Source organism: Platalea leucorodia (genome assembly GCF_965183815.1).
Source record: "Platalea leucorodia genome assembly, chromosome: 2".
Lineage (NCBI taxonomy): Eukaryota > Metazoa > Chordata > Aves > Pelecaniformes > Threskiornithidae > Platalea > Platalea leucorodia.
In genome coordinates this window covers 101,672,228-101,700,012 of record NC_138824.1, presented here as the reverse complement: position 1 = coordinate 101,700,012, position 27,785 = coordinate 101,672,228, and the positions used below count along the sequence as shown (strand labels likewise).

Genomic DNA, 27,785 nt, shown 5'->3' with positions numbered 1-27,785 from the left:
CAACCCCCTCCCCACCGCCAACACCAAAAAACCCCAAAAGACACAAACAGTGAATTTAACCAACTTGCACAAGGAACGAGGGTCCACAGTTCATGGGTAAACTATTACTCCTACAAAATGAAAGGTGTTTGTGGCTTAGGAAGTGCTGTCATGTATACTTGCGCAATAATCACAAGTTCTCATTGTATGCCTGTATTAAAAAAAAAATAATTAAGCATTGATTTGAGTTTTCCTTTCTGTTTTGTTTCTAAGAACAGTCTTAAGAATTCCATATTCTGAATGCAAATAATTTTTTAGCTATTCCAATTTGAGTGCAGCACAGCTGCTTTTTAATGGTCAGGTTCCATTTGAAAGTGTCTCTATTCTTTAGCTCAAGTGATTTTCACATATTTGAATGTTTTGCCAGCCCTTTTGACCAATAATGATCATTTTATTGTCAAAATAAGTATTTTTTTAGCAAATGAAAAGCTTATTCCAACAGTACAAGATCTCTATATCCAGTGTGAAAGCAACATGGTGGTATACAATGCATACATTGTATTACACATAATATATTATACACATTCCAGTTAACCATGGAACAATTAACAGGAGTAGATGACTACTAATCATGGGTACAAAGTATTTTTGTAAACAAGATTTTGAGAAACTTTAAGGAAAATCTGATTTCTGGAAAGATGACAATCTTGGGATTCCATTTTTGTTTTCAAAGTCAATTTTTTTTTTTTTTTAAGGATGCTGTATATAAGAATGCACTTTGTATTAAAACAAAGATCAATACTTTACAGTTTAAGAAACTTTACATATGTACATAAATTACACATCAGGAATGGTTTTAAAGCTCAAAATGCGTTGTTGGAAAAATCTATTTTCCTTCTATTAAAATCTTTAACTCTTTTACATTATGGTCATTCGCAACTGTCACAGCATGATCCAGTGCTCGGATACTTGCTAGAAGCTTTATGATCTGCTTTATGTGCTCCCTAAAAAAGAGGAAGGAGAAGTCAATGCAGGAAAGGCACAATCGTGTACAAATATTAATATTTCAACAGAAGACTACATTATGAATCCATACAGCAAATCAGTTTCAGATAACATCACATCATCTGCTCCTCCACTTTCTTAGTCTGATAAAAGAAGCTGGTTATCAGCTTTGTGCTGAAATTGAAAAATTTATTTTGGGAGTAGGAATTAATCATACAATATGGTTTAATAACTAGATGCAGTATAATCTCAAGAAAAAGTCTTGGATTAGTTATGGTACTGTGCAATGAGTCACAGCTCTTGGTAACTAATGTTTAAGCCAGGGAAAAAAAAAAAAAAACAACGAAACAAAAAAAACCAACCAAGACAGCAAGTATGCTTTAATGTATGCTTTAAAAAGGTATGAAGTTTACTACCAGTGAACTGCATTACAATTCAGGTCAATCTAGGAAGCTCAGAGTGAACAAACTGCTAGGAGGACTGCACTTCTTCAGCTGTCAAGAACAATTTTGGTATCTTGCTAGGAGCATGGACATGAAATTTAGACCAGTCTCTCAAAAAAATACTAGAAGTTCAAAATTAATCTTAAAAATGAACGTACTGGTCTGTGAAAAAGCATCCAACATTTGGAAAACTAGCACCAACAGACATCGGTAAAGATGCACTTCCCTCTCGGCAGAAATTAACACATTTTTGTTTCAAACAACTGTACTAGGTTTTATATGAAAAGACATGACATTCTTCAGTTATAAAAAATAATATTTCTGCTGCAGACTTATTTCATCTGCTTAATGGGGGCAATGGCAACAGATTTGTTAAATGCCGGGAAAAAGCAGGAGGACAGAAGATAAGAAATTAAATTAGAACTCACTATGAAAAAAAGGATTAATTGGCTGTTTCTTTTCCAATACAAAAGTTTTACCAAGTTATCATTTCAGCTGGTAAAGAAAGTTCTTTCAAATTTAGAAACAGGCTACCAAAAGACAGAAAGCTGAATCTCTACTGGATTCTCTCTCAACCCCTTCATTTCAATTCCAGTATCATGCTAGGCTACGCATTTTGGTTTTAGAAAGGAAGGAGTAACATGTCTATTTAGAATTTGAATCACGGGAAACTTAAATTGGTATGTGACACTACTATTATACTTTGGATGCAAAGTTCTGAGGCATAACCTGAGAGCAGATAAAAAGTTGTTTGAGCACAACCCAGTGCGGCACAAAGCTCGGTGTTCTCTGAAAATGAGATGATTCCTATGCCACAGCCAAAAGTGACTCTAAAGACAGAAAAGTGTATAATAACCAACGTGGTAACTGGAAAAAAAATTGGTACCAGAAAAAAAAAACCACCCAAAACCTCTTAACCAAGATTTTTCTGCTATGGTTTAAGGGAAATTTCTGTCTCTGTGTTTCAGTGCTATGCATAAGATCGAAAAGGGAGAAGGATCTAACCCCCCAGAGAGCCTCAATAATTGAAGAGTAACTCAACAAAGGCTCGAGCAAGTTCAGCTATCAAGAATGACTAACGCAGGTAGCAAGGGGGTTCGTCTTTCCAAGTTTCAGGTTTGCTGGAACAACAGAACTATTGACCTCAAAACCTTTCCTTCTCATGCAACAGCACAGGAATAAACCATCTTCCAGTCTTGTTATATTCCTGCGTATCAGTGCAACATTTGGTTTTTAAGTTTATCATTGCTTAAAATGACACACCCATAGCATTTCAGGCTACTTGGCCGGCAGTAACATTTATGGATTTAATCTAAAGTTTTAATTATGCTGGTTACCAGATACAAGTAAAACGACTCTTTGATCTAGGGGAAAACAGGTTCATCTAGTTGGTTGTGTAAATAAAGTCAGAACTTTTGTACTGTATACAAAAGCACAGTTTGTAATTTAGAAGCCATTACACAGGAATCGGCAACAGGCTCACAAGGTGGAACAGTCCAAAACCAGTAGCTACAAAATTTGCCGGAATCAGTGACACTAAGCAGTAGTGCAGAATATATTATGAATGTTTAAAGATTTCCAGCAGTTGCTGTTTTCAGACACCTTAAAAATCTCCCCACCTACCAGACTGTAACATTTTTTAAGCTTAAATTCAAAGAAGTTTCAAAAGACATGGAGCACTATGGAGATATTTACCCACGTTTGCATGCATCAGCAAAATGACACAAAGCACAAAAATTGCAACTGCATTAACTCAAAGCAACTTACCTTGCATTTCTTTTCTCTACATCAGAGCAACCGATGCTGTTTCTATAAATTGTATCAGCCAGATGAACAAGGTATCTACAGAAGTTTTCTAGCTGAGAAATAGTCTTGTCTCCTTTTAGATTAGCGAACCACTGTTTAGGAAAGCAAGCAATTACCTAGACATAACAGGAAAAAGGAAGTTAAACACAATGTAACAAAATTTTAAAAGCTATCTGACATGATTTGTCAAGTCTGCCAGGTAGGACTGCAGTGACAAGGCCCAACTGAGTGAAACAGTGAGAAACCTACCAAAAAAACCCCAAAAACATCCAACAAAAAACCCCAGTCCAAAATTCAAGCAGTAAAACCCCAAAACCTACACTACACCTAAACTATCTACAGGTATGAGCCAAAGAAGGTTCTTTCTTTAGTTTGTGTATTTAAAAAATAAAATAAACTGAAATAAATTTTTCGCTGACATTACAACTTTGAGAAATCAAAGCCAAGATTTCACAGGTAACCTCAAGCTTTACCTACATTTTTCCTTCAGCTGAAATTTGTGAATTACAAGTGCTTTGAAACATTGTTTGATTTTACTTACACTTTGAGCTTTCTTAATGCTGTCCTCTCCATACTCAGAGTTTTGAAAAGCCATAAGAATATATCTGTTTAGCAGACCATCTATTGACAGTTCCTGGAGAGTTTTGTTTGAAAGGATTCCATACCACTGGAGAAAGTTTCCTAATAACTGAAAATACAACACAGGGAAAATAAGTATTTAAAAATGTACTGAAACCAGGAAGTTCATGCCTCTTCACATGCAAGAGCACGACCAAGGTAAGCAGTGGAAATATGCCTTCTGTTAGCTTCAAAACCATTCAGAATCCATGAAGTACCAGCCTACAGCATTACGAATTGTCATACAACCACCACCACCTCAACTTTGCTCATGTTTTGCACAAGAAATCAGAAAAAAATAATTGAAATTTTAAGCCATCTTGTTCTCAAAATTTGATGTCAATGTCAAGCCAAGCGAGGCCTCGCATATGCCATACAGGGGCAAGTTCGCAGACCCCTTGTCAATGAAATCCCCATCTACGCTGTCAGCACACCCTCATTTCCAAGGCGCGGCGACACAAGAGACACAGAAAGCGTCCCCCAGAGGAGTGCTGCCTAAGCTAACTGTACAGCTGTCATTCCTCACTGGCGCATGGCCTGGGGAGAACTGCTGCCAGCCTCGTACAAATGAACGCAGCCAGCAGTTTACTGTTGAGGCAGATCATCAGGAAACAGTAAACGAGATTTTGCCTCCCAGCTTCTATTTCTGCTCGTCTGTGATGCTATAACTGACTTGCTAGCGCAAGAGAGCTGTATTTTTAATGCTTCCCTAAAATAAAAACAGTGGTAACGGCATGCATACTTCTAAACTGCCCAGGCTCTGACAGATAGTGCCCGAAGCAGGCAATTTCACTCTTAAACGAGACACAAGCCCTAAATAAGTGACCTGTTTCACTTTTAACAACGGTATTTTAATAAATGAGCTGTGTGCATTTTTTTCTCTCGACAGCATTTAAGAAGCTGACTTTTATGTCAAAGTGAAAGAATTCCATGCCAAATATTTTAAGCAAATAAAGTGACTGCAAACCTATTCAGAACACAGCCTCCCTCACTGCTGGAATTTAAACAGAAAATTCCAGATAAGAGTTCTGTTTGCATGATCATGGAGATCTGCAGTTCAATCAACATGGTCTCATACTTTACTTTCCTGTTTAGCTGGGAGTTAATTTTCTTCACAGCCTTTTATTGGAAATAAGCTACAACAGTCATAGCTTCTTACAGACCTTTGCAAACTCTATAGTGCACGTTCCACACACAGACTTTTTCCTTCACACTCTTTATCCTCTCAATTAAATTAAGATTACAAATGCTCTTATACTTTACAAATAGCAGTGAGCTTTCCGTAAGGGGCCAAGTTATTTTCAGGAAGATTCTCATACTATATATACATAAAAAAATACAAACCAAGCTCTCTCATTCCCACATAAGTGAAATAAAAGCAACATGTTTTATTCTGACAAGTACAATGACATTAAAAAAAAGGGTTGAGTACGCTAAGTAAACCCACAACATACAAGTTAAAATGATGGTGCTTTCACTTGGCAATCTTTTGAAGAGGGCACAGTGCTTTATCAAAGACTAAGAATCCTAATTCAGAGTTCTTTCAAATAAAGGTAAAGCAATTTCCATCTACCACTTTCCACAAATTTGAAGAGTATTTTATTGCTACACTGTCTAGACCAAAGATTTACTGGATGTATTTACTGACTTACCTTAACAGAGGACCAAAACTGACGTTGGAAAAACAAATATGGACCAGAGTTCTTGTTTTCTAAGATGCTGGAAAGTAAGAGATTTCTTTAATGAGCAACCAAGACCACCTCTGTCTGGAGTTTGCTGGCTTCCTCCTTCCCACACACAGTTCATTTCTATAAATATTCCCTTCCATCCTGCTTGTCTTTGCTAAATCCTCACAGCATGATAACGAAAGATCTCCTGTATCCAGCCAGTGAACCATACTGGGAAAAAAGCCCCTGTTAACTACGGACAGAAGACACCGACTTGCTAATAAAGGTCTAACACCATAGTTGAAAGCAAACTTACTTTTTTGGATATAAGGGCATGAATACATCATCATCTAGTGTTCTCCTCATTCTTAGCAACAATGCCTTTAAAAGCATCTGAAACAGATAATATTTTTTTAAAAGTGTCCAAAGCACTGCTTAGTAGTTAACTACTCAGAAATTGATTTTCAGAGCAACAAAGAACATTTGTGACCCTAACAGTAAAAGGCATACATACTTAAGCACACATATAAACAAACTCTTAGAGAAGCCTATGATAATTAGCAGAGCTGAAATCTGGCACTTTCAATAAAAACTGAAGGCAATGGAATTACTTTATGGTTAAGCCTGGCTACACAGTTAGCTTCTGTGAAGTCAGGGCTTTTGTCATTTTTAATCTTCTGCTAACTTCCCCATACACGTGCACTTTGGCCCATCTCCCATTATTCTACAGGCAATGCATACATTGCATTAGCTACGGCACCTGGACTCATGACACCGGTTCTTGCATTCATAGAAGATAAGTAAAACAATCAAACTTCAAGGCAACACATTTGAAAAGGTTACAAAGATCTAAAAAAGAAAAGCCTGACTATTTGTAGCTGACCCTTAAAGCAAAACTGCAGACCAACAAGTCTTAGTACATTTGGTATCTCTTTTTATCTCCAGCATCTATTTTGGGGAGACTTCACCGAGTTCCTCCTCCTAATTTATTACTGTACTTGACTCTCCATAACTAGGCTGCAGAGTATCAAAGAACTGCAAAATTCTCTTCCTTGCTCCTCACTAAGCATGCTGTGCTCTCCAATATAGAGTATTAAAAATATATTCAAATTCTTTAACTTATGCAAGAAATTTAAGAAAAACCAACTTACTTGTGTATTTTTGTTTTCTGCATTCACCACTGAAGGATATCCATCTACCAGTTTCTGTACAATTGCTACCATTCTAGATGTTTGGGTTGTAGAAAAAGGATCCCATATATTTTCAGAAATCACTGTAAGAGATTAAAGAATACTCAAATACCTTGCGAATACTCAAATACAAGTACTAAGACAGTCAAGCAATAATTTACAAAACAGTAAAATCTGAAAACACAAACAAGCATCAGCTTCCACACACACTCCTTTTCCCCCATTTTCTTTCTAAGACTATACCTGTTAATTTAGGAAGAACAACTCTCTCTACAATGGTAGGCAATAGTGAAATATCAGCGTCATCTTTCACTTGCTCCTGTTCTTCACAGCCATAAAACAGCAATGATTCAAACCACAGCATAGTCTCAAAATCTCGACACTTGCCCTAATAAAAAAAAGAATTGACGTTAGATTCCTTAACAGAGATTTGAAGTCAACACATTAAAAAAAAAGAAAAAGAAGTATTATATATGCAAGTATGATACAGTCACAAAACTACTTTAAAACAGTCCACCAAGTGTGCTAAGCAGGCAGGGTAAGCAGCAATTGAGCACAATAACTACTTGAAAATCTAGCCCTTTTTGGCTATGTGTCAGGTACTCATCTGCACTGGAAATAACAAAAAAGAAGGAAGGTATAGTGCCTGAAGACCAAACAGTCTCTTCATCTGGCACAAGGACAGGCAAATTTCTTCACCTGCTTTGGCTCCCCTACTTCTGAAGCAGTGATACTACTTCCTTCAGAAACATAGGCAAACCTGATTCCTGAGAAGTGAAGAAATGTTCTGCCTCTTTGCCTGGACACTACTAATCATGCCATCACATGAGGACACTTTTCATAGATTTTCCCTCGTTTATTCAAATTAAATACTCTGAATGCTCTCTGAAGATGACTTGTGCTTCCCTTCCTCTGCAATCAGAGCAGAGGCGACAGAAGATCTCCTTCTACAAATATTCTCTTAGTAGTTAAGAAAAAAAAAAAACTTCTGAAAAAATGAGAGATTCAGTCACTTGTGAGACAGGCTGACACATCTGCAGATGGTGCTGTAGATGAGCTAAGTTTTGAAAGGGAAGATGACAATCTGCCTTATTAGCCTAGTTTCCTAAAAAAACCCAAAAAAACCCACCCCAAGCCCCCAGGCTTATGCAATTGCACTCACTCTGTGCCTTGACCCACTCCTATTCCCCAGTAAAAGCTAACATCACAGAAAAAAGTAAATTCCTACCAGTACTGTGAAAATAAGCACCTGACTGCAGCAGAAATACCTTACAAGAGCTTTCACTGGTAGGAAGAAGAGAGTGGGAGTCAAAAGCTACCTGAACTGTTTGTCCTGATGGCTACTCATGTCAGTGCACATATGCAGGCTGGACAATGAACATGTGCCAGGGATACCGGTCTGCAACAGTGCTGTCCTGCTTTTCCCATGTTCCCTACCTAGTAACTGGGCAATGAGTACTATAAGGAAGACTTGGAAACTGCCAGCCAGAGTTCTACAGGGTATGAAGGTGTAAGTGAGAGAAAGTAAGTCGTATAATGTAGAGACATAGGTTGTAACTCAACACAAAACCAGGCTTCTTAGCTCCACTTCTGAAGAAACAACATCTCTAGAATCACAATTTTCTCTTAAGTATTTTAAAACCTATATGTATTATTTAAGAAGCTGTTTGGCTTTTTGGTCTACACCACTCACTGAGAAGGTACTGGCGTGTGCTGAACTGAACTCTGGCCTGCTGGGAACACAGAGGAGCGTGTGCCAGGGGGAGTGTGATGAGTGTGTGACACAAGGGAGTCTAGAAACTCCCCAGAAAAGCTTCACCCCAAGAGAAGCGCCCATTTTAAACTACATGCCTAGAACATACGTTTACGAGAAGCAGACATCAAAGGTGCAATTTACTTTGCTCTGCAGAAGTGCAGAAGATCCACTATATAGAAGCTTACACAGAAGTTGCTTGCAGAGGCCCTTACCTCCAAAGGAGTCCAGATAAGCAGCTGAAGTCTGATTAAAGGGTTAAACAGCTTTGGTAAACAGAGGCCAATATAAGCATCCTTATAAGAAGCAAAGTACTTTGAGCGCCAAGCTTCAAACTGTGACTTAATACAATCAATTGAGTAAAAGCTTTCCAAAACATCTTCGAAAACTTTGCTGGATTCTTTCAATATACGATCTGGTGGGGGAGAAATAGAGTAATAAGTTAATCACCTGTTCCTGGTAATACCTCTTTCAAGATGGACTTTGATGCTCACTGGCATAAGCTAACTACTATAAATGAAACAAAAAAACCATCACCTTTAAAAGTTCTGTTACTTCTGCCTCAAATATACAAAGCAATAAAAACACGAGCACATAAGCACTCTCCAATGTACTGTTTTATCACAGGTCTTGCTTTAAACGTTTCCGACAATGATATTCAGTTACCAGACATTGGACTGGTCAAGTACTGGGCTGCATTTAGTGTGGATCTAACTTCAAAGGTGGCCTTGCTCTGCATGGGAGTTTGGAACAGCTGATCTCCAGGTCCCTTCCAACCCAAATTATTTTACAACTTCGCTCATCCAAGTGCAAGTACAGGAGGGCATCTCAGATAAGGCAAATGAATCCCCATTTCAGACAGAGAGGGTCCTGGCAGACACCATGCTAAACTGCTGAACTTAACATGGCTGTTAGCACTGGGCAACCATTACAAGCCCTTAGCACCTTCCTTACATTTTTTTTATATTTACAGTACCAGTATTCTATGCAGTCCAAAACTTTTTCTCTCTATATTATTTTCCCTTCATCTTTTCTACTTCCCAGGGTTAGTTTCATTTTAATCAGTCATTTCTGCTGCAGCCACAGTTTCAAACGTTCAGTTACAGTAGTAACCTGTACACAACTAACATAACTAGTACACACAGCAGGTAGAGACAAGGCTGAGGGAATACGAGATTATGTCATATAAACATACTTTGCACACTGGGATCAAGAAGAGATGCTACAAATGAAGTTAGCAGCTCCAAAGTGCATCCCTCTGTTCCATACAGCTCACTGCTGATTCTGGACTAACATGAAAGCTACGAATGATTAAAAAAAGGCTTTAGAAATACTATGCTTACTTAGAAACTGATGAAACTCCTCCAAAAGGCTTTTGTACACATAGAAGTGCCAAGTTACAAAGAGCAATTCAGCTATACTGAATTTTTCATCTAGATTAGTAAAGATAAATATAGCACATAATGGCCCTAAACAGTTGTTTTGTTTATTAAAGAGCCCTCCCTGCATCCACAGTTTTGGTAAATCAGCCAGCAACTAAAGGTGTGGAAATTGTTTGCACTTCTGAAGGATCCAACTGCTAGACAGTTCATCTAATTGCTTTTTTACTCTGTTCATACTTTGGGTCTCCACAACCACCTACAGCAATGACTTTGGCATTTTTATTACACTCTCTGTGGGAAGTGACTTGTTTACTTTAAACCTGTCCTATCACTTCATTTCATGCCCCCTAGCTCTCATACTGCAAAAAGTCAACATGGTTCTCCTAGAGGAAGAGTCCAAAACTGTTTAATCCCTCCTCACATACAACATAAGCAATTCTATATATGTGATCCTTGCTGCTCCCCTTCTCCATGTTTCTTCTAATCTGATTAAATTCTCTTTAATCAGAGAGAATGATAATTGTACTTAGGTTCAAAATGAGAATGTAACAGGATTACTACAGTGATATTCTGCTTTCTTCGCTACTGGTTTCACAGTAACCACTGGAATTGTTTGCCTTTTAACTGCTGCTGTAAAAGATGACTGTTCCATCAAACCATCCACGCCTCCCAAAATCTCAGGTTTCTTGCAGTTCTCCCAGCGCTTTCAAAGCATTAGCTTAATTTACAATCCCATTTATTGCATAATTAGGGTTATGCATAATTGCATAATAATGGTTACTTTGAGCAAACCATCATAAAACTGCAGATGAATTTCAAATCAAGTCAGTACCACAAGATCTTTCTGCAATGTTTGCATTCAACATTGTTTTCTGTCATCTGCAAAGTTTGCCAGGCTGTAACGAGAGTCTACAGAACTCTTGTCATTCCATTTCTAGATGCTTACGCAAAACTCCAGAAAATACTTCCTATCAAGCAAAAAACCGTTTCTAAAGCACTGAGGTTTTCAGAATTTCACATGTAAACCAAACAGATACTTGAAGAACGATAAACAGATTAGAAGGCAGACTTAGCGTCCACTGAAGGTACAAAAGCTTACTGCTTGCCAACAAAAGAATGTCTGAATTAAAAATAATCTCGCTAAGGATGGGGTATTTAGTCAGCTGCAAGCTGCACAACAGGTTGGCAGAAGAGACTGTTTTGGTCACACTGATGATCCAGCAAGGAACAGTTCTTAAACTTTCTCCAAAATATGGTGAAATATACAGACAGGGCTGCATTTGGATAATTTTTTTTTCCTGACAAATGTTCTGGTTTCTGTTACATAAAGATTCAGTAGCTTTTCTAACCTCGCTCCATGTTGAAGTTTGTAATATCCGTTGAAGTTTCCTCATCATCGCTGGAAAGGCCTTCAAGGTGATCTGCCATCTTCCCAGTTTGCTCCCTTGCTTGTCTACGACGAGCTCTGAAAAGGATCAGCAGTATAAACCAGCTATTATGTTTTCCCCCCCTATACAATGAACAGATCTGCCTAAGCTTGTCGTAAGTTTTAATGCAAGGAAATCCAGGTTGAAAAAACTTTCACTATGTCATCATCTCAAACATTCCATTATGTTGCTGCCTCAAACAATGGAGAGAAGAGAAACCAGGACAGACCATATGGATACGGAATAGGTTTACGATGCTTTCTTTTAGTGATTTTAAATCAGTATTCATGTAACGGTGCCTTGTTTTGTACACTCGCATGATAAGTTGGGATATATAAGAATACCCTTGCCCAGCATATGAGCTTAAGTGTTTTCTTCCCTTTGCAGGAAAGGAGCAAACATTGCTCCTTACATTAGTATGTCACACAGGACAACTGTATTCTGCAAGCAAAGACTCCTAAAAGACAAGAAATCTCAGTACTCTACCTTCTAGCCTCTCTTTCTGCAGTCCGACGCTTGACTTGTTCTTGATAGATCACTCTGTCTCGTCCAAAAGATTCAAGATTTGGTGCCATCAGTGCTTTATCTGTAAAATTACATTGATGAAAATTAAAATGCTTATCCATGATTATATAAATGTGTTGTAGGCAGTTTCATAAAAGCCTTTTACCTACTTTAAACTAAGTGTAATTTGAAGTAGAAAGTCGAAGTTTTCAAAAAGATGCACCCAGAAGCCTGAATTTGCAAGTGTAGAGGTTAAAAGAGGAAGTAGTGGAGTTTGGAAAAATCTCCACTTAAATGTCAAATAGTTTTCACCATACTTCACTCTTGTCCCTCTCACAATGGTGCCCAACTATACAGAAGTCAACAGTTTTAATAGAAACTGCTTAAATTGAATGTTCCAAGACAAAAAGCGCTCCTTACATAAACACGTTCACCATGTATCTTTTGAGAAGAAAATGAATAAAAAGAAAGGCAGAGAAGAGTGACCAGAGCAGGAATACCCGATATTTCAGAGTTCTCGTCATAGTGTTTTCTAAGTTTATACGCTTTAGATTGCCTAGAGTTTAAAACACATCAAAATCTACAGGAAAATAAATCATCTTCCCTCCTCTTTTTAAGCCGCGATTCATTATAGATGTTCCTGATTATAGAAAACAACGCAGGTAACCAGTGAAGCTGATCAGCAACCAGCAGGCAGACAAAAGAGTGCTTCCAGTTCATCCTTTTCAGGTAAATTTTATTAAGTGGATTGAATGTTAGCCAGTGCTCAAGTCCACCCACCAAAATATAAACATCAAAATTTAAACAAAAGCCTACCCAAATTTCATGAGTAAATTTACATGTTCTAACTAAATCTATTTATAAATCCATCATTAAAAATATTAATGATGATCTATGTCAGTATTCCAACTCTATACCAGAACTACTAAGAGCCTTAGCATACAGATGAAGCCATCATTTGTCCAATTTTTTAAAACGTTATTCGAAGCTGAGCTACTTGTTTTTACACAGAAGTAAAGCAAAAGTTGGCAGACAAATTCACATCTAGCCCTTTAGTGTCCTGACACTGTATGAAGAAAAGCAGATCATCTATGTCCACAACACACATCAAATCAAAGGCTGGCATCAATTCCTAGTTTCTGTGATAATTTGAGGGACAGAACTGAACTATTTCTAGACACAGTGGAATTCATTCTCAAGACTCCCAGATACTAAATACGATCTCTCTTTAAAACCCAGCCTTGACAATGACAACTATTCCCACCCCACCATTACATTCCAGTCTAAAATAATCCATTCTGAGCTTCTTTAAGGAAATATGTTTTAGTACATTAGGTTTCTAGTTCTCACAACAGCATTTTCATGGTAAAACTCAAGGCCTACATGTGATGCCTGGGGCTCCAAAGAAAGTCCTAAAGGGAATATGTATGCTAACCACTCCTTAAAGGGATGACCAACTCTGATGCCCTAACACTTTATCACCCTCAGTAAGTTCTATCTAATGGTATTAACAAAATTTCGTTGCTGGACACACTGTGACAGAATAGGAAATGGCTTTTATTATAGGACGTTAGGTCAGCAATAGGACAGACAAGAAAGCCATTTTTAAAAATGGGAAGCTCTCCAAAGCAGAAAGACAACTACTATTAATATGATATTTTACCCATTGTTTAACGTGCTGAATAAAACCTCCTCCAAGGAACATATATTTCCATCCAAGTTAACATTTATACTTTTGTAGAGTTTTACATACTGGAGAGTAACCACCACAAGAAAACTCCTCAATGAGAATCCCCTAACGACACGCTCACAGTAAGCAGGTATTTTAACCGGCTAATTTTAAGCTGTATTTCATATAGGGTCACTTTGTATTAGTCTGATTTTTAACAATGGCACCAGTTTCTTCCAGTTCTTTAGCTTTACCAGTTAAGCATCTGAAATGAAATATTTATGCTGCCTACAAAATAGAGCATTAGATAGAAGTCAGCTCTAGCCCAGTGCTTCATGGCTTTGTACAGAGTTAACTGTAGATGTTACAGGAAATTTATAGATTCAAGTAGGTTAAGAAGAAAAAAAAAAAAAAAAAAAAAAAAAAAAAAGTCCTGACATAAGAGGAAAATCAGGAGTCATGCTACCACTACTACCACTGCCACCATGCGTATGTTTTCAGGGCTGGGAAAGAGAAAATACAGTTAAGAGCAACAGAAAGGAGAGATGAAGTCAGAGTTAGAGTGGCTTTGAGTTTAAAACAAAACAAATTAGAAAACTTTCATCTAAACTTGCTTCTACCTATCTCAGGAGTAAGGTTACACTTTAAAAGTCATACTTTAAAAATTTAAATTTAAATTAAGCCATACTAAGTAAACAAGGTTGTTTAATGAATAATAAAAACCTTCAAGATGGACTGACTTGAATGGCTTGAAAACTCCGAAGATTCATCTTTAATATCATCTTGTCGTCTTTGGACAAGGCGGGAAGCTCGCTGTTTGTACAGCTGGTGCATTGCGGATTCAAGTTCGTTAATCAGAGGCACCTGTAAAAATACAACACACTACGTAATATCAAATTCTTCAGGTGCTTAGTTTCTGGGGTACCATACAATTCCGAAGCATAATGCTGTCACTGTACTTCTAGCAGCACAAACTGTTTCCTTTTACCCGTTTGTATCATTTGGACCAGTAAATATTTCAACAGGAAGAAAATGCATGCATTTAACAACGTTGACAGCTTTCAACCATAGCAATAGCATTCTGAAAGTAACTTCTGCTGACTGAGTCTACACAGTAAGACAACCATTTTGGAGTGTGAAATGTTATTTCAAGTATTCTGTTTTTTCTACCAAGTGTGCTACGTGTTGTGTTATAGTGCTTACAATTCTCAGACCTCATCGTTTCTTCTCTATCTTTAAACAAGAATGTAGTAGTATTCTACACTTTAAGGAGAAAGTAACCTGACTATACAGTGAAAAAACAAAGCATGAATCTAACCTCCTGAAGCTAGCAGGTATTGTTTTGCTATAACTCTTATTAGCATATGCTGAAATATCATTACTGAAATGCAATCAACCACTGCATAAGCGTGTTATACCAATAGGTAATTCAAATCAGTAAAATGTTACTCTAGCCTATCATTTAAATTAAAATTGTACAGTTCATGTGAGTTATGCATTAAGTATAACCTTTGAACGATACAGACAAGTTGGATCAGATCTGCTGACTTTTTTTTTTTCTTTAAGTGAACTAAATTTCAGTAGCAACTGTAACAAAAATAGAGGATGTTATAACAACTAGGAATTTCCTGACATTATATATCAGATTCACTGCTCACTTTTGCAAAAACTCATTCCCCGGGACAAGTCAAGATTAGATTATTATAAATATTCAAATGCAAACCAGAACTTATCACAATCTCTTAATTTGGAAATGCAAATCCTTTTGGTATGAACACTTAAGCCATATCCTCCTTACCTCTGAGACATATGCTTAGTCCACAGTCTTCCAGCCCTTTAGCTCAAATATTTCATTGCTGCCTACCATCCAGGATTAAGTTTTTTTCAAAACAAAAGACAAAATCAGAAATTGTTTCCTGATGTCATTCAGAATGTGACTCAGCAGCTATTAAAAGAATCTCCTCCAGTAAAATATAAGATTGTGAGATTATAGCTACAAGGCCATTTCAGCTGTCTGAGAATGACACACACATCAGAGGAGATATTAAAAGGAAAGAAGTATTAGCTCTTTGTGGTATAAACTAGGCTACCGGGACTAAAATGAAAGCAACTCTGCACCAACTCAAAATACGTACAGCTTTCTTTTGGAGAAAACAGAGTAGAGACACAGGAGGAGGGAATATTCCAGCGCTGGAAGTGTATATTCTGAATTTAAGACAATTTTGAAAACAGAAATAATAATTAAAAAAACCCCCTAGTTTTACTGCAGTTTACCACAGAAAATATAGCTGGTTCTCTTAAGTGTAAAGGGAATTCTAAAACTGAAAAGCTAAATGAAAATTTTTCAGAGCATCCCTAGAGGTTCTTTCTATAATTGCCTCAGGATTAAAAAAACCCAGCTATGTATTCAGACATATGAATCCACTCAAAATATTTCCCATTTAAAACACAAGAGACTTAGAAGCCATTATTCTTCTATAATCAATACTGTGGTTGATGAGTGACTGACAATTTCACTGACTACTATAAAGTTACAGCCCTCATTCATTGTGTTTTGTTTAGTCAATACCTTGAATTCAGTATTTTGGGGTTTTTTTCTTCACTTTCACTGTAAACAGCAGAAGAGGAAAAGTGGAAAGCTCTCTGAACATTTAGATGACAAGGATAATTTTAACCTACAGTCCCCCTCTCTGACACACACAGTGTGTTTTGATAATTTGCTTTTGCAGGTAAAATAACAGTGCATTTAACTGTGCTGTCAAAGATACGCTTGGAACAATTTAATCTTTCTGTATCCCTTGCATATTCCTACATTCAAAATGTAAAGACACTGTTACCACTTTCTAGCCTTCTCAGAAAGCATAATTTTGACAGTAATTAATTCTGAAGGAAGTCATGCAAGCATCTTCCGCTCCATTGGTTTTATTATTTATAGGAAGAAAAAAAATCATAGAGGATTTGACATTTCTATAGCTTGTATCTAAAATTTGCATAATAGCTGCCTCATTATACTCTCCACTGTACCTTACCAATGAGCAAAGTGTTTCTAACATTCAGAATCTCTTCAAAACAGAATACAAACAAAATGGTTTTGCTTGATTGGGTGTCACAAAGGGTTGAACATGGTGAATAGGTGCAGAAATAAGATGGTGGGGGAAGAAAGTCTAATTTATGATGATGTCTTCTGTTCTCCAAAACTAAGTCAATAGACATACAAGAAAACTCTAGGGGAATGGACTCTTTTGGAGTGGACAAGTATATTGTGAACCCATTAGTGCTTCTTCAACAAACCCCTTTATCATTCAGATCAGTACCAATGTGAATTTGACTAATAACTGTGACTAGTCCTAACAAAATAAAGAGAAAGCATCGAAGCATCATATTCAAAAGGACAGGGAGGGACCTAGCTATATACATATTTAGGATATGTGTTCATATATGTATGCGTATATATATATACACACACACATATACACACAAACAATATCGTTATTACACATATGGATACACATTTTATATGCTTATGTATATTATAACAACTACGTACATTATATATTATAAACACACATACACAATTTAAATATGAAGTAGTCAAGGCCACAGGTTCTACAAAAACGCTGAAGGCAATTTATCTCTACACTCAAAAGATAAGGAGAATTTACTGTCCTACTGCATTTCATTATTTCATTTAAATAAAAACTGATACTGATTTTATTACTTTATTTTGTCCCCTCCCCCTGCCTCCTTTTTAGAGAACCTTGTGGTGTCCTGTGGGCTACTGTTTTTGAATTTGATGGTGCCTTTGTCATGCTGAAAGCACTGAATTCCAAAACAGATTATCTGGCCAAAGAACTGAGGAATATACAGGACATCATAATAAATGAAATGCTCCTGTTAAACTGACCACATCATCTCCTAATTTTGCAACTCATTGTACATACAGGTACTGCAGCAGCCTCCAACTGAAAACAGCAAAACTCTGTGAATGCCCCTAAGAAGCATGAGATGATAAAAATCACATCTTAAAAGTTCAATGAACTGGCATGGCAGGTGGGATATGGGGAGGGTGGGAAGGGAGAAGAAGGTGTCCAGGTGTAGAATCCTTAAAAGATCAACTACCAGGAAAGCAAAGGTATATTGTAAGAAAGCAACTTTAACAAGCCTGTTTGTTAAATTATCAGTAGCTAATTTGCTGTATAACGGCTGGAATTGATTTACTTACTAGTATAACTAGACAGGTCAATAACGTTCCTACAAACTGAACTGAAATTGTTACAGTATTACTTAACAGTAAGTTTTCCTGGTTTATATAAAATCTGGGGGACTAAAAGGCTTGGTTTATACTCCGAATGGTGCATTCTAAAACAATTTGTTTAAAGAAAATATTTGAACAAGATGGCATGAACTTGTTTTCTGAAACACAAATTTATCTCAGAGAAAGAATATAAAAAGTAAGAATTTAGGCATCTGGGCAACCAACACTTACAGAGCTACAAAGGAAAGGACCTTTCCTACCACTCAACAGCTAATGCCAATACAGACTCAGGAATACTGCTGCTTCAGTGAACAATACCTATCGTAACTAATCAATTAGCTGGGTGAATTAACTGGTCCACACTTCTCAGGTTAGTTCACGACATAGCTATTCTTCGACTTACAAGACTGAAGATGGGACTCTCCCAATACCACTAATGCTGGACAATTAATGTCTAACCAATTGGCAACCAGAATGCTTTTATATTCCTCTCCCACACCTAGCAAGTTAGGTAAGCAGTAGCTTCAACTAGTCAAGTAATTCTGACAGCTAATGTATTAAGAAGGTACTATACTATTGTATTCAAGTCAGAAGACAACAAAGAAATACGCTACGTACCGCTAACTGAATTTTACAGCTCCTCTGTGTGTGTAATATATATATATACAAATAAAAATATATATATGTTCAGGAGCTCCTGTTATATTTACAACAAAGTAAGTAATTAAAGCATAATGAATAACATAAGAAAGAAAGACTAAGTTTTCAAGTTAGACACATACAAAAGTATCACACTACATGAAAGAAGTATATTTTTAAGTTTGGGTGTCTTCAGACAGCTACACTAGTTTTAAAATTTTTCTCCTTCAGACACTAGAGCAATACCAAGTATGTGAAACTGCCTGGCAGGAGGAAGTTTATAACAACACAGAAAATACAATTCTTTGTTACTGTGTTCATAAAGCATTCCAGAAACTAGCAATGTTGTAATTCAGCCCTTATTTTTGTTAATCTGATATCCAACGCAAGTAAAAAGCAGCATCTGAGTAAAGTTGAAATGCCAGAATATCTACCAAAATCCTAAAGACATATAATCTAGAAGTGTTTTTAGGCAATCTAAAGTCAGTGATCTCTTACACTATGAAAGAGAGGTTTCTGACAACCACATTAGCATGACGAAAAGTTATCTTTTCAACCCTCAAATAACCAAACCTTTAGAAGAATATGTTCTCAGGGAACTTTTTTCGAAAACAGAGGGAGATGTGGTGTTTGGCATGTACTAAGAGTCTTTTTTCCTTTTTTTTTTTTTTTTTTTTTTTTTAAAAAAAAAGATGAATGTTTTTGCATCCTTACCTTTTCACTGAAACACTCAAGCAAGTCTTGGACATACCCTCGCATTTCTTGCAAAAACTTATACTGTTCACCAATACCCCCAGAAGACCCTTCTAATCTTTCAATTGCCTTGGTAGAGTCCTCTCGGCTTTGCTGATGTTTCTCATATTGCTGCCGATTAGCTTTGTGCAATTCTTTCATAGAGTCCAACCTGAAGGGCAATGGATAAATAGCAAATTTACATCCAAAAGTCTGTGTATTTCAGACCATTGAGATATTAAACAGACAGTGCAAGTACCAAGTCTATATACGGGAAATACTGCAAAGATATATTCTGTAACTTTCATTTGTCACTTTCTCCCCTCTCTAAATAAACAACAAGGCTAGTGGTTTGAATTAATTTTCTAGGCTATGCTGAGTGTATTGCACTGCCCAGTCCCACGATTTTTTCAACAAGTTGATAGCACTTAGAATAGTGCAAGGCTGGCCCTAAAGTAAAACTGGGAGGCAAGGTTTTGGGGCAGGGGGAGAGAACTATAGCTTATACAAAGCAGTCTTATTCTTCTACTACCTTGATTCAAGGGGCATACAAACCAATTTTGAAGACATGTAAAGTGCAAGTTGTTCATTACAAATGATTTCTCACTGCAATTGGGTTGTTCATTCAGTAGGACCTTTTGCGTACCTGACGAGCAGATTACAGTGTTTAAACAAAAAAAACCCCCAACCCTATACACTAAAATTTAAATTCTTCATCTATTGAAGGGGAAAAATCTGATTCACAGTTTAAAAGAATGCAACTTGACAAGCTAAACACCTCACTGGCCTTTCAATTCTTGACTATAAGACTGTGCAGTGTCCGGAAGATGCAACTCAGACCTGTCTTCAACAAGAGCAATGGCCTCACATTTAAAGCTTCACTTCCAGAGAAGCAATCCAAGGAGATTTTCGAACAAAGTGTCAATGTCATCTTCACTTTGAGCTTTTTTTGTTTGCCTTTTTATTTTTTTTTTTTTTTTAACGGATGTGCCAGTCAGTACTTTTCCAGCGATGAAACTCTGTGTTTGCTCACCGAGACTAAAAGACGCCTGAGGAACAGAAAGCTAGGGGACAGGTCTTTAAGTCTAAAAAGATGGTCTGTCCTACCTGTCTTTAAGCTGTTTCTTTACCAAATCAATAGTAACAGGAGTCATCTCATTACTGGGAGTTTTGAAAGGAACTGTATTATCTGTTTTTTGAGACTTGGTTTCCGATGATCCATATGCAGCGTAAGTGTATGGAATGCCATATGATGAACCATAAGACAGTGTCTGGTAAGTGTTCTGGTAGTACAGATTATTCACTTCAGCAGGCTGACTTGGTTGAACCTAATGGAAGAGGAAATGCAATTGTACCATATTAGACTTTGAAGAAAGGAGAAACTTATTTTCTTTCACATCTCAAATGTTAAGTGAAAAATGTAGGCAGGTGCATTTACAAAATGTAACTATCAAGTGGATTTAAGCGTAGAATTTCCAACATCTAAGGTGGAAGAAACAAATTCCCTCAGAAGCACTTTATTAAATGGACAAACTCTTAGTATCATTACTATTCTAAGTATTTATACTTATAACAAGTTATTAAATGACAATTTTAACCAGTCTAGAACTCCTACAATAACCAAGTGTTTGGGACTATACTAAATTTTGCCAAGACTATTTAATAGAATGACATAGGTTCTTAGAGTCGGTGTGTTTGGTTGTGATTTTGCTGAAATGTTTTTAAAAAAAAAAAAAACTATTCTCTTCAACTGAGTGGCAACCGCACTATGAATGCACAGACAACATATGGTACAACCTGCTACAAATTCCAACTCTATGCTGCAACACAAGACACAGAAACAACAAAGAAAAACGCAGTTTACACAGACTCTACAAACCGAATGACAAACAAGAACCGAGGTCTCTTCAAAGTGGCATTATTCTAGCTCTGTTTTAGGCTGCAAATAAATGCTGGTTAACAGCACCACAAAGAATCAGTATCTACCCAGAACAGAGAGACTAATGAAATGGATAGCACCAGATACTTAAAATCTGACCTCTCATTTCTCTTTAAAGAATATCAGAAGTTACACACTGAACTTCTCAGATGAAACAGCCTTCTGTAAACTACTCAAGTTTGTAATGGATTTAGCCAATATATGCAGAAACAAACCAAAAGGAGTTCCCAACTAAATACGTGCCTGAGGTATGTTGATTCCTTTCCGTATCTGTTCTTGCTCCCATCTACTGAGTTCTTCATCTTGCTCCCCTGCCACCAGTGCTTCATCATCGCTTCCCTCAATACCTTAATATGAGTAAAACAGACAGGTAATAAGAAGGAGAGGATAATGTATTCATAGTAAGGGCCACAAGTTCAAAAACCCGAGACACACGCTTCGGTGGGAACATCTCAGCATATCCTCCTTTCCTCTTCATGAGGAATTAACGATGCTAGCCTGTGAATTGTTATCACAGAGGTTCTACTTAAAAAATCCAACGGGTAAGTTTGCAATTAACTGCTGGTAAAATCCTCTAATGTTAAAATCCTATACATCTTACTAATTCTCCTTTTCCAAAAGGTTATTTTACCTACTTGTCAGCAAGAAGAATTCTATACTAAAGAACTGATGTTCTTCTTTTCACAACTATATACTTCCTAAAAAACAAAGTACAGGAACAATACTTATTGATCCTTACTGTAAGTTTCTACCAGATTCAGTAGAGTTGTGTGCTTCTAAGCACAGGAACATAGTTTGTGCTCAAAATTTTATATACAGATTCCATTATGCAGTACTTTTCCTTAGAAATGGAATACAACTCCAGATTCATGCCTGTTTGAAAAACATCGTGTTTAAAAACGTTGAATGGGAGTGCTTGCAGTGATAACAGTATGAATGTTTATCAGCTGTCCTTCTAAAAAGGTTTTACCTATTTCCTCAGCAATCTTTTGCCTTTGGGATTTTTCCTTCACTGTAAAAACTATCCTCCTCTTCTCGTCATCATCTTCATCATCACTGGCATCATTTTCATCTTCTCGAACAAGGCGGCCTTTACCTGGTTCACTGTCAACGGGAGTAAAGTCTCCAAGTTCACGAGCCATTTGACGCTTTTTCCTAGCGGCATGAATAAAAGCAGCATCTGGAATTTCTCCTAGAGACAGATGTTTGCACCGTTAAACAACCACTGCAACAAAACAGGTATTACGACTTACTACACATCCCTGCCACCCTACCAAATCATCTTTGCCAACAGAAAAAAGTGTGAGAGGAAAAAAAATCCATACTCACACAAACATTTACAATCAACTTATAAGCCACACATGCAAACTTTCTGTCCAGAAACCCTCAAAGCTGGGATCTTTCCCAAAAAGTCTGGCTCTGCTTCCAGCAGCTCACATGCCACAAGAGCAGGAGCCTGATGTTCCTATGGGAAATATTCCTAAAGAAGAGGAAGCCCTTTACAGGAGCTGGCTATTGCAAAGGGAGGAAGAAAATGAGATTCTTGACTGTGTCACTTCCTGTCCTGATATTGCTCCCAACTCTTCTTATTTTAGGGAACAAAAAAAAAATCAGCCATTTCAACAGATGATGACAACTCAGAGATTAAGAGGACACCAAACTGGACAAAGCTAATACGAGAAGACTGTACAACCAAGGGGAAAGAAGAAAAGCAGGCCTAATTAAAAAAATCTAAAATCCCTAGCACAAAATTAATGCAACTTTACATAATACAAAGAATGGTCCCCCAAAATAAATTTTTTGAAATGTGAATAATTTTTACCACTACTTTGATTAGGCACACACAAAAGGTTAAATTTCAGATTCTCTTTATACTTGACATGAGATACTCTATTCAAGCCAGCAATATCTTTAGAGATGCAATAATGTACACATTGCACCACTTTTCAATTACTCCTAAAAGGAAAAATGATTTGAAAGTCAACTAGACAATTCTTTTTCCCTTGAAATATGGTCAAGTCTGTGGACCCAGGACATCCATCATTCTATTTGGGGAGCAGGCTATCACAAGTTAGCTAACAATTAGTAAACTAGTTTCAAAAATACTTTCTCAGGCTGACTTCTTTGGCCTCAGGGCCTGATTAGAACCCCATTAGACACAATGAGATAGGAAAACATTTGAGATACAGCTCTGCAAGGTAACTGAGACATTCGAACTAAAGACAGAATTTTAATTGAAAGCAGTTAAAACTCATTTTAAGTCACATATTCCAAATCTAGACTTTCTTACAGTTTGTCATCACTTTGAGAGACAAATTCCTGCTTTTGACATCAACATGAAGGATTCTGCTGTAAAACATTTTCTCTCATACGGCTTGTAAAATTGAACAGCTTTGGAAAATAGCAGTTTCCTGAATTCTCAGATGCTGGATATGTTGCTGGGAAATATTTCCTAATCTCTCAAATACATTAAACTGCTGTAAATGCTGGCTAAAGCATTTGTTAACATATCAGACACGCTACAATAACCAACCTGGGCGGAGAACATTCAGTGATGACAGAGCACTTGAAAAAGCCCCACCGGCTTTTGGTTTTTCTTCTTCCTTCTCACTTTCAACTTCCATTTCTTCTTCACCATGCTCACTGTTTGCAGTCCCATCTTCTTGACCTATATCCTTAATCTGTCCTGTCTTTTCTAGTGGTGCTTCGACTGGTAAGACAACAAAGCCTATGTTTTAATCTTTTTATAAAGACTGCTCGGATGTATTTTTTTAAGGTCTAACAACCAAAAGTAAAAATCAAATTAAAATGTTAAATTATAATTTTATTGTTTGAGCTCTAGTAAAATACACCTTCTTAATTGTGATTAAGTCACTGACATCCTCTCAAAATAAAATTTGACAAAGCAGACACCCCAACAACCACTGAATATTCTACATATTGCCAAGTATTAAAAAAGTGAGGGAACTCAATAATTAAGATCACATGTGCAACCTTCACACAGCCTCTTACATAAAGCATTGCCTGTGTTACGCCAAATCTTTCCACAAGAACAGGCTCATTTCAAAATAACCCCTTCATTTTCCTCTTGGGCTGGGTGCAACGTTACCCTACATTAGGTGGGTAACATACAGACACAGGCAGTAGGTACAAATATTACGTAAAAAAATGCATGTTAAATCCAGCTATCCAACCCAAGCTGCACACATCTGAGTTTTTTAGACTTTAGCATTTGTTTAGAGAATCCGGACTACTGACTCAGGAGTAGCCATGAGGTCTTCGCACTATAACCAAACCAACTACAGAGACTGCAAAACAGACAAACAGAAAATAAGCACACACTAGCCATGTGCAGAATGCAATTTTTTAAGGATCTTTGTGACAGAAGCAAGAATTAAGATCCAGGTTTCCACAGATCACCTGAACATTAGCCACAGAAATGATCGCTTCTGGTTTTGATCATGCCCCATACCACTGCAGAGACAACTTAAAGATTCTAATAAGAAAGAATTTGTGTTTTTTTTTTTTTAAATGCAGGCAAAGCCTTTTAAAAAATCTTTAAGATTTTTAAAAGACTAATTTAACTAACTTAAAAAAAGGGCAATTTTCTGCATGGGACCATGTTCAACTCTCATAAGCTTCAGCTATACCATTGCAATCTTGAGATCATAAGCTTCTCAGCTTGTGCTCATAGCGCTGTAGGTTATTACTCTACACAAAAACCTAACTGGAAAAGGAATCGTTATGCTTTACCAATAAGCTTCTGAAAAAACGATAGCACAAGTGCAATGAAATGAAATCTTAGCCTCTGTTCCAAGCTCTGGAGGACTGTACATTGTTTAAAGATCCTTCTGCTCCAACACTTTCATCTTGCCACCTTAATCATCAAGTCTACTCTAAGGTCCAAGTCCTGAAACAGGCAACTGTTGAATAATTTACTTAATAATAAAGAACACCACTCTGCTCACCCCAAAATCTTCCTTTTTGAGAAAATGCGTTACAAGGACACATCCTGTCAGATAAGCACCAGAAACAATTCTAAACTAATTTAATTCTTTACTAATTCAATAGGAAGAAACTCATCTGACATAAATAGAGCTGAAATACAGAAACTACTGAGGCCTACTGACAACCGTATATGTAGCTGAGAAGTTTCATACTTCTACATTCATTTCCACATAAGAAAGAATCAAAGAACTCTCTACCAGCTTCAGAACAGCATTTGTAACGTTCAAATGAACATATTTAATGCATGCTTTTACTTCAGTTCTAAATGCTAAATCCTCTAAAAAGACTAACAATTCATCTTGAAAACAAGTAACTTGTATTTACAATACTTAATCTTTTCCATTACAAAAGTTACTGTTAGTTTTGCAGTTACCATCTGTTGGAGAATTGACCTCTGTTCTAACTTTTGATTTTTCAAGATCTTCTTTGTATTCTTTCTTCAATTGTTTTACAATCTTTTTGCTGTAACTTGATTTCTTCACTTTAAAAACTTCTTCCGTTTCTTTAAAAAAGAAGTTGGAAAACATTACATTAGACCTGTGAAGAAGCATACTTACCTATTAAATCTCTTAATTTTGTTCCTAGAACTTAATAAATACCACTAACAACATAACTTAATGTGACTTTACATGTGCACTGTTGCAACAAAACCAGTCCCATATCCCTTCACGTGAACTCACGTCTACCTCGTCTTTTTGCGGTCACTTTCAAGTGTATCCATCCCACTCACAGCATTATCACAGAAAAGCAAGGCAGAAGTTACACAAAAGTGTACACACATGACCTGCTTTTATCTGACTGTAGTAATCTTTTTTAAAACAAACAAACAAACAAACAAACACACACCATCTGATCCTTCACTGCGACCACGGATTTGGAAGAAAATGACATGAAGCCCCAACATTTGGCGTCAACAATCTTTTCACAGCCACACATATACACAACTAATGAGTAAGGGAATGGCTGTTTTTGGTTGTACTACCAGTTCAAATGCCTGCAGCACTACAACCTACCAAAAGGTATGCAATAAGTTAAAGAACTAAATAGCACGGGGGGTGGAAATCAAAGTTTGATGTAGGAAATCCAAATATGATTGTTTTGGGCATTTTTTAAAAGTCTATAGTGTAATTCCATGTTTCCAGTATTTCTGTCAAGATTTCAAATCACTAGTCTTAGAATCCAAGTTCCAGTGACTACAAGAGAGTTCCTTCTAAGAAAATTCAAAATGCATACTAACTCTCCTGCTGACAAAAGGTATCACAAAAATAAGCTCCTCATTTTATTCACCCTGAACTTTTGGGATGCAATGAACTCTGGAGCTTGAGGAGTGCTTTTTGATCATTTTTAATACATAACAACTATTGTCCATTATTAGATTATCTGAGTGTGAATGGCCCAATTCGTGAGTGCAGTACTTGCTGGAATCCAGCAGAATTATTAGCTGAAGCACTGTACAAACACAACTATGCTATTTTTCCAAAAGCTGAGGTCCAGAAACTGCTCAACCACTTCTTCCACTATTTGTGAAGGTTAATCTAATAAACCTCACGGACGGCTAGATGAACTAACTTTGCAACAAAACACCAATGGCTTCACATGGAGTTTGCCAGGACAACAGGCAGTCCGACGTGACCTGCAAACACCAGCCACATCAGATGAAAACAAACTCGACACAAAGCCGCAGGGAAGATGCCCCTCCAGCAGCACTGCTGGTTCTGGGGGGAGGCGGGGGGGCCGCACAAGCGCTGGGCCCAGTACCTGCTTCCCCACAACCCCAGGTCAGGCCAAAGCCTGCGCCCCGACCAGCAAGCCACCCAGCTGCAGCGAGCGCCAGAGGGGTGCAACAGGCAGGCACCAGCAGCACAGAAGCAGAGGCAATCTACCCCGCTCAACTGGAATTAAACCCGCGGGACGCCACCCCGCCGCTGGGAGCACCCTGGCCCCGCCGGACCCGGGCCGGGACCGGGAAGGGAGCGGGGCCGAAGGCGGCTGCCGATGGGGCGCTGCCTGTCCGGGCATCCCTGGTCCCCCGCACCGCGCCCCCGGCGCTCTCCCCCGCGTATGCGACCCCTCGCCACCCCCATGTCAGACGGGGCAACGCCACTGCCTTAAAAATAAATAAAGCAAGGGCCCCGGCTCTCCTGGGGGACGCGGACGAGGGGCGGAGGCCCGCTGCAAGCGGACCAGCTGCGGGTCCCCTCCGCCCCTGCAGCCCCCCTCGGTGCCCGCGGGCGGGCAGCCCCCCGCCTCACCCTCCTCCTCGTCCTGGAAGCTGAGCAGGCTGGCCCGCGGCACCTCTTTGTTCTCCCGCGGCCGCTTCTTCTCCTTGGGGCGGCCGGCCGCCGGCAGCCCGTTGCCCTGCTGCTGCTGCGGCGGCGGCGGGGGCAGGAGGGCGGGCGCCGGCAGAGCCCCCAGGCCTGCCCTGTCGCCTCCCATCAAGCCCAGCCCCAAGCCGAGAGCCGCGCCGTAGCCCGCGGCGCAGGCGAAGGCCGCGGGGCTACCGGGCAGGGCGAGGGGTACGCAGCCGGCGGGCAGCGGCAGGAGCCCGGGGCCCGCCGCCAGCGCCATGGAGGCCTCGCCGGGCCCTTCCCCCCCCGCCCCAGCCGCCGGCGCCGGCTCCTGAGGCGGCTCCTCGTCGCGCTCCTCGTCCTCCTCCTCCGACTCGTTCCGCTTCCGCACGTTCACCCTCCGCGCCTTGCGGAACATCCCGCCGGGCACCGAGCCCCCGCGCCGCGCCGCTCCGCCACCGGCACCGCCCGCTCCCGCCAC

General features: G+C 38.5%; 1 protein-coding gene across 2 annotated transcripts; it reads right to left on the bottom strand.

Annotated features, from left to right (window-relative positions):
- Nucleotides 1-395: 395 nt before the first annotated feature.
- PAXBP1 (PAX3 and PAX7 binding protein 1) lies at nt 396-27,785 on the bottom strand. Of its 2 annotated transcripts, none has more exons than XM_082335405.1 (18): nt 27,269-27,785; nt 25,390-25,518; nt 23,542-23,718; nt 21,979-22,200; nt 21,252-21,355; nt 20,177-20,397; nt 19,052-19,241; nt 14,184-14,307; nt 11,757-11,856; nt 11,193-11,308; nt 8,677-8,876; nt 6,952-7,096; nt 6,670-6,791; nt 5,835-5,911; nt 5,504-5,570; nt 3,775-3,921; nt 3,195-3,349; nt 396-983 (listed from the first exon to the last, which is right to left on the bottom strand). In XM_082335405.1, the coding sequence occupies exons 1-18, from the start codon at nt 27,720-27,722 to the stop codon at nt 866-868; spliced, it is 2,868 nt and encodes a 955-aa protein (XP_082191531.1). In that variant the 5' UTR covers nt 27,723-27,785; the 3' UTR covers nt 396-865. The 2 variants fall into 2 exon arrangements, with proteins under 2 accessions (XP_082191531.1, XP_082191532.1); XM_082335406.1 differs by having other exon boundaries at nt 22,105-22,200.